Source organism: Microtus oregoni, unplaced genomic scaffold (genome assembly GCF_018167655.1).
Source record: "Microtus oregoni isolate MIOR12 unplaced genomic scaffold, Mior012 000008F_ref0000371, whole genome shotgun sequence".
Classification (NCBI taxonomy): Eukaryota; Metazoa; Chordata; class Mammalia; order Rodentia; family Cricetidae; genus Microtus; species Microtus oregoni.
Genome location: NW_024543067.1, coordinates 55,546,286 through 55,554,450, shown reverse-complemented (window position 1 = coordinate 55,554,450; position 8,165 = coordinate 55,546,286). Strand labels below are relative to the sequence as shown.

Here is an 8,165-nt window from a genome sequence, read left to right as displayed (position 1 = left end):
GCTTTATGTCATAATATCACTTTACAGTTTGTCTCTATTATCTCATAGAAGTTGCTCTTATTTTTATATGATCTTAAAAGTTGTTTGTGGCATACTTTATAATGAGTAGATATTATTTTGATTGAACCCTATATTTCTATTGCTTAAAATTTTAAACTTTTAATATAATTACAACATTTATCCCTTCCTTTTCTCCCCCCAAACCTTCCTGCTTTTCTTCAGCTTCATGGTCTCTTTTTCCACTTATTGTATTGCAAATATATGTAATATACATATGCACATTCATATAATCCTATGTATGTTTGTATATGCAACCATTTTCTTAAATATAACCATTTGAATCCATATAATATTAGTTTTATGTATGTTTTCAGGACTGACCTTTTATCCATGGACAACTCCTTGGTGGACCCTATCCTGGGGATACCTCCATTTGAGTTCCTCTCTTTTATTATCAATATCCATTTTTACCCTCTATTGTATTCCTTTCTTGTTTTTAAAGGACATATTAATATTCACTTCCATTTCACATATATGTATTCATACATTACAGGTTTGTTTTTAGTATTGGACTGATCTGGATAGAATGAGTTTAGATGTCTTCAATTTAGTTTTAGTTATGTTTGTGGTCCATTTTGAATAAACTTGAACTCTATGCTCATTTACTTTATGGTCCTGATATGATTCTAACACGTTGTATGTTGTCCAGATTTCTGCTCATAATTACTGAGAAGTTCATTTTGAGCTTATGTTGTTATAGCAGAATTGCAGTACACCGAGGCTATTTAAGGCTAAGAATCAGTTTTTAAAAGACAAAAGTAGTTAGTAAATACTTGAAAAAATACAGAATAAATAAGAATTAATTGATATTAAAATACAAGCATTCCAAAATTTTAGAAAAGGCATCAAATATAGATATGTAGTGGAATATGACATCCAAAATTATAATCACATTGTATAGAATTGAAATACATAAATAGAATCTAAATTATCTGAGAAAACAAGGTGTCTTTTAATGCAGGAGACTACCAGTCAGGTTACTATTTGATAAAGAAGAAAAAAAATGGAGTTTATAACCACACCACACACAAAAATATGCTTGCACACTAAATCTCAAAAGGGCACCCAACAAATTAGCAAACAATAAATGACAAAAAGCAAGGGGATTATTTATAAATGACTTTAGATAGAGTTCTAATAAAGGTGTACTATATTCCACACCAGTGAAAAAACCTTATCTATTTAATTAGTTATTAAGATGAAAACAGTACCAGCTGTAACATAAGCACTCAGTGTAACTGACTTTGGTCCCCCTTGTGCTATTGTTCCCTTTCTGCTTGCTTGTGTTATCTGTGAAGAGTCTTCAAATGTTGTGCCATATACTCTGTCCAGAGTTTATATTTTAATTAAGTGAAGAAAAAGGATCCCAGGTATTTCATTGTGTAATAAAAAAATAAAACATTAATAAGACTGTAAGTAAAAATGCTCTTATACACAATTCATTCAGAATACCAGTTGTTACAAGTGACATTTAGGAATTCAGCAGCATCTAACAATATCATCTACAGTTACTTTTAAAATTCTTTACATTTATTATTATTATTATTATTATTATTATCATTGTTGTTGCTATTTGTGTGTGTGTGTGTGTGTGTGTGTGTGTGTGTGTGCATGAATACGTGTGGAGGCTATCTTGAGTGATCTGACCCTCTCCTTCCACTATATTGATTCAGGGTTGGGGTTCTAGGGATTGGTTTCATGTTGTTAGCTTTACAAACAACTGCCTTTATCTGCATTGTCTCTCCAGCCCTGTTAAGTACTTTTTAATGTAGAATTTTATTATTATTTTAGTCTTATCCAGAAGTTGTTGCTCAAACAATATGAAAATTTCACATCTGGGTTACTTGTGTAGTAAGACCGTGGAAACTGTATAAATATTTAGATGTAAGACAATACTATTTATCTAGCTTTACAGACTCACAGTGGTATTTAAATAAGGTATAACAATCCACAAAATACATTTTAATTTGGAAATATTAATATTTGCACAAGTAAATAAAAAGAAATAAAACTATAAGGATGGAAACAAAATTGTATATGAAAATTAACAAAATTATGACTATTTAATATTTCTTTATGCATTTATTTTTGTTTTGTTTGAGACAGGTTCTTTTTCCACAGCCAGGCCGGTGTTGAACTTATGTAATTATCCTGCTTCAACCTCTTTAGTGATCATATTACAATCATATGTCATCATGCATATTGGGCTTAATTTAAATTAGTATCATATGCACAGCAAAGGTAGAGCTAGCTTTGCATTGTAACTGTATCTTGTCCTCTTGGCTCTTTATCTTCAACAATGGAGTACTACAGAGCAGAAAAAAATAACAACATCATGAATTTTGCAGGAAAATGGATGGAGCTAGAAAACATTTTGAGTGAGGTAACCCAGACACAGAAAGACAATTATCACATGTACTCACTCATAGGTGGTTTTTAAACATAAAACAAAAAAAGCCTAAAACCACAATCCCAAAGAATTTAGACAACAATGAAGACATTAAGAGAGACTTACATAGATCTAATCTACATGGGAAGTAGAAAAAAACAAGATCTCCTGAGTAAATTGGAAGTATGGGGGAGGGTTGAAGAGGGGAGGGAAGAGGCAGGGAGAGAAGGAGAGAAAAATGTAGAGCTCAATGAAAATCAATAAAAAAAATTTAAAAAAGAAAAAAGGAAAAATAGAAAAAAATTAGATAAAAAAAGAAATTAACCAAGACTGAAAGTACATTAAAAAAAACCAACCAAAACAAAACCATAAACCATTTTCACTTCTGTAAGATAGATAAAACGATTAACTAGATCCATTATGGGAAAACAGATATGAATCTCCAGTTACAAAGAGACCTGCACCATTTGGGCAAACTCTTTTGTGTGGCGGACCTCTCGACCTGCGAGAAAGAATGACCACCACATCAGGATTCTACTCAGAACACGCTTTTACTGGAGTGCCCTTGATTGATGGGGAGCATGGAACGAGAGGGCGGGAAAGCGAGGAACAGGGAGCAGAGGGGAGAGGCAGCAGGAAGCGAAGGGGCTGGGGTGCACTTAGGCAGCCGCTTAAATAGGGAATTGGCACACGGGTCGCCCTGTGATTGGCTGCCACCAACAGCTGACACCAGACCGCATCAGGATAGGCTCAAGGATCCTCATCCACCGCACATGCGGAAAGCGGGGACGAGCAGCTCTCAAAGCCATAGCCAAATATGGAGTTGTTTATAACCAACAAGACAGGATGTCGGCGCCATCTTGTAATGGCGATCCTGTCCGGCTCACTACACTTTTGGGAAATATTTCTTCACTGTCAGTTCACAGGATGTAGTCCAGGATGAGGCTAAGGCTATATCTGCAGCTGGTGACTGAACAGAATAATGTGAAGAAGTCTCCCACTTTACACTGGTATTGAAGACATGAAGGATTCATGGAGAGCAGAAGGGGCTTGGCACCATGTGGCACTGTTGGATTTCCTGAAGAGAGGACCCCCTGTTCTTAAAGGCACAGCTTCAGTTCCAGTGGAAACTCAGGGTATGGAGGATGCCAGGCATGTAGAGTGAACACCAAGGTCAGTGGCAGATGTGGAGTTTAGTCAATAGGAGTCTATGAGATAAACTGTGTGCACCTATGCCTTTTGGAACAGAGAAGACCATGCGTGAGACCAGGACACTAGTCTTTGGCTACAAGATTTGATTTACTTTGCCGGATGTTTTTTGTCTTGGATTTTTTTTTTTTTTTTTTTTGTAACTTGGATCTGATTCTTCTCACTTGGAATAAGAAGCTATCTTTGTAGTTTTTGATTTTTATTAAGTTCGGGATTACATACTTTGTATATTTTAAAGGACTTTGAACCTTTAATTTGTTTCTAATTTTTTTAAGGCTGTGGGTCTAGGGTCAGTGAGAAGTGAAAAAGAGAAGGGAGTTGGGAGGAATGGTTGAGGTCGCTGGTGGAGGAAGAACTAAGGTCTGTGTCATTCGCTCTCATTGCTAATCTACTCATGACATCCAGAAACTGGAAACAACCTAGATATCCATCAACAGATGAACAGATAAAGGATATATGGTGCATTTACACAATGAAATATTATTCATATAGGTAGAACTTGAAGATATTTTTAATTAAAGATCTTTTATAGGGTAACATTAATGATTTTATGTCTTTTTAAGAAGTTATTAAACTTAATGAAACCTAGTAGCTGAGTTACATAGTTTCCTTTTTATTTTAGTGCCGCTCCTGTCTTGTAGCCTTGGAATAATCTTCAAGAAGCTAGAGAAAACCATTTGGATAATAGTAATAAAAATGTAAGAACCAGATGGTGTACAATCAGATTAATTCCCAAAGGAGTGCAATCTATGTATCCAAGAAATTGGCTGCAAATAACTCTTTTGATTTTATTTTTGTTTATATTTTTTTGTACATAAATTCATTTATTCATTCACCTTGCAGTGTTTGAGCAGCTTTGCATCTTTGTTGTTCTAGAAATTGGGTGAATATAAAATTCACACAAGCCCATGACTATTAGAGACCTTACTTTTTAGCTCTTATCAGAGTGTTAAATTAGATTTGAAATGAGTGTCATGAAGGAGGTACATAGTTTCTCTCCAATAAGGAGGTATATGCTGTCTGGCCTCATTTATTTTGCTTCTAAAATCCTACAAACAAGAAAACTTTTTGTATGTCCTTAAAAAATGGCCATAAAGAGACTAAATAGAAACCTGCCAGATTTGATGGGGCTGTTTTGGAAAATATTCCTATGGATTTTTCTAAATTCCGGTATGATGTGGGATTCCCCTCAGTATGCTGTGAATATGCTTTATTGCCATTGGTTAATAAAGAAGCTGCTTTCGGTCAATGGCTTAACAGAGTAAATCCAGGTGGGAAATTTGACCAGAGATGTAGAGAGAGAGAGAGAGAGAGAGAGAGTAGGCAGAGTCAGAGAGAAGCCATGTTACTGCTGAAGGAGGAAGACACCCACCAGGGTCTAGCAGAAATTTGTCGGTAAGCCACGACCTCGTGTTGATGCACAGATTAATAGAGATGAGATAGGGGCTGGAGAGATGGCTCAGAGGTTAAGAGCACTGACTGCTCTTCCGGAGGTCCTGAGTTCAATTCCCGGCAACCCACATGGTGGTTCACAACCATCTGTACTGAGATCTGGCGCCCTCTTCTGGCCTGCAGGCATATATGGAGGCTGAACACTGTGTACATAATAAATAAATCTTAAAAAAAAAAGATGTAAGAGATAGCTAGAAATATGCATAAGCTAATAGGTAAGCAGTGTTTTAGTTAATATAGTTTCTGTGTGATTATTTCAGGTCTGGGCAGCCGGGAACTAATAAGCAGCCTCCTTTAACATCAGTATAAGTACTGTCTTCTGATACTTTCAGATATCGCTTGAAAACAGAAGACAACACATTATTTATCCTTCACATCTTCCTGCTCTTTCCAACTCTGGCTCATTGCTTTGGTTTTATCTGATTGTTGGTTTATCTCATTGCTGGGGAATGGATCTATGTGAAACATGACAGTTACTTAGGAAATATGTACCCCTCAGAATTGTGTGAGTGTGAGTTCAGTTATGCCTGTGCCTGCCCTGATCACACCCACAGTCAGTAGTTTTCTTAATGCTAACTAGTTTCAGGTGAAATCTATGCAGTTTCTGTGAGTTTCCTGGAAAATATTTTCTTCAATAATAAATGTTGCTATACAAATAAAAATGAAATCTTGTTATTTCCTAAAGAGGAAATTTTGGTGAAGATAATGACCATAATTGTTGTTAATTGAATGTGTCTGAGAGTTAGTTAGGGTTTTTATTGCTGTGAAAAGACACAATGATCATGAAAACTCTTGAAAAGAAAACATTCAATTGGGGTGGCTCACTTACAGTTTCAGAGGTTCAGTCCATTCTTATTGTGAAGGGGAATATTACAGTCTACAGGCAGACATGATGCTGGCTAAGCAGCTGAGAGTCCTATATCTTGCAGGCAACAGGAAATCAACCGAGACACTGAGCAGTACTGTGAACATAGGAAATATCAAAGCCTGCCCTCACAGGGACACACTTCCTCTAACAAGGCCATGCCGACTCTAACAAAGCCGCACTTCCTAACAGTGCCACTCCCTATAAGATTACGGGGCAACTTACATTCAAACTACCACAGTCTTCATAAGAAAAAGCTCATTCACAAGTTTCTGTGTCATTGAAAATTACCATCCCAAAATTCCAGCTGCAAACTCAAAAATATTTAAATGGTTTCCTATTATGATCCCCCTCTTGAATCCTCATCAAAGTCATGAGTACATACTAGGTTCTCTTCAGTATATATTTACAACCCTGTCTCCCCTCACTGTTGTTGAATTCTATCTCTTCTCCATTTCATTTTCATAATTGTATTCCTCATCCTTCAGATGTTTGTATATTTGTATTAAAATACAGCTGTAGGCCATTGAGGAGTCTTAGTGGGTTAGGATGCTTGTCACTGAAGACTTAATCTCCAGGAAAAGGAGAGAGCCAACGCTCTCATATTGTCCTCTGATGCTCCTTTCATGGCACCCCTCCACCCACAAATCAATAAATATAATCTTTAGAATTTACAAAATAGACCTAGCTATTTCATATGAGACTGCTATATATTTATTTGTCTTATTTTTTCTTAGTAGTATTTGGTAAGAATACAAATACACACACATGTATACATATACATTTATATGTATACTTATCTGTCTACCAGTAAGTAAGAAAGTAGGCTATAGATACTAAGGAAAGTAAAAACCACTGTGCTGGGTGTAGCGATATTAAAGGGTGGAGTGAGGTTTACCAAAATAAACCACACAGACATTTTTCTTGAAGATGACTCGCCTTGTTTAAATAGCATTCTTACACAGGACAATTTAAAAGATAAAATGAATGTTTAAATTGCTAGCTTTAAGATGTCTTCTATAGAGACCGAGAGTGTAACCCACCATTCATAAGTTTTCTAATGGCTTCTTTAACATCTTTGTTCCTAAGACTGTATATAAGGGGATTAAGCATGGGAATCACGGTGGTGTAAAAGACAGAAGCTACTTTTTCCTGGGTTGTGTCACCTGTAGCTGGTTTCAAATACATGAAGATGATGGAACCGTAGAAGACTCCAACAGCTACAAGATGGGAACTGCATGTACTGAAGGCTTTGGATCTGCCATCTGCTGAGCGAATTCTCAGGATGCTGGCAAGGATGAAGGCATAAGAGATGAAGATGGCAAACACACTTGCAAATACATTAAATCCCACCAGCAGCATCACCCAAAACTCCTTGGTATAGTCTCTTGAGCAAGTTATGTTCAGAAGAGGGAGGATGTCACAGAAGTAATGGTGAATGACATTAGCTCCACAGAAGGAACGGCTGGAAATGTAGCTGGTATGGATGGTGGCTCCAAAGGCCCCCATAGCATATACAGCAGTGGATAGTAGCACACAGACTCTGTGAGACATGATGACATTGTAGAGCAAGGGGTTGCAAATGGCAACGTAACGATCATATGCCATGACTGTTAGCATGTAGGAGTCATCAATACCGAAGAAAGAGAACAGAAACAGCTGGGTCATGCACTCAGGAAAGACTGTGGAATTCTTCTCTGATACAAAGTTCACCAGCATCTTTGGGATTATAACAGAGGAGTAGCAGAGATCTATGAAGGACAAGTTACTGAGAAAATAATACATGGGTGTGTGAAGCTGAGAGTTAATCCTGATTAAAAAGACTAACCCCAAGTTTCCTGACACGGAGACCACATAGATCAATAGAAACAGGGTAAAGAGTGGAATCTGGAGCCCTGGCTTGTCTGTTAACCCCTCAAGGACAAAAAAGGTAGAGTGATTTCCTGGGCTCATTCTCCTCCCAGCTTTCATGAGTTGAATGAGTCAATGGAGAGAGGCAAACATTACCAGTTGGCAGTATTTCTCAGTTTGCAGTGTGACAAATGACATGTTTTTTTTTAAATAGAACCAATTTTTTGAAATCTAAACTCAACAATCTAGCAGTACTTCTTTGAGTATCACCTACCATCAAGATTACACCTCACTTGGCTTCATTTGTATTCCTTGCATTGAGAAGTAAAACCCACTAGG

General features: G+C 36.8%; 1 protein-coding gene across 1 annotated transcript; it reads right to left on the bottom strand.

The window, feature by feature from the left end:
* Window positions 1-6,992: 6,992 nt before the first annotated feature.
* Window positions 6,993-7,928, bottom strand: LOC121451424 (olfactory receptor 8A1-like). Its single transcript, XM_041656873.1, has one exon. The coding sequence runs from the start codon at window positions 7,926-7,928 to the stop codon at window positions 6,993-6,995; it is 936 nt and encodes a 311-aa protein (XP_041512807.1).
* Between the last annotated feature and the right edge of the window lie 237 nt (window positions 7,929-8,165).

Coding starts and splice junctions, on each gene's coding strand:
- LOC121451424 (XM_041656873.1), bottom strand. CDS start 7,928: ATGAGCCCAGGAAATCACTCTACCTTTTTTGTCCTTGAGGGGTTAACA.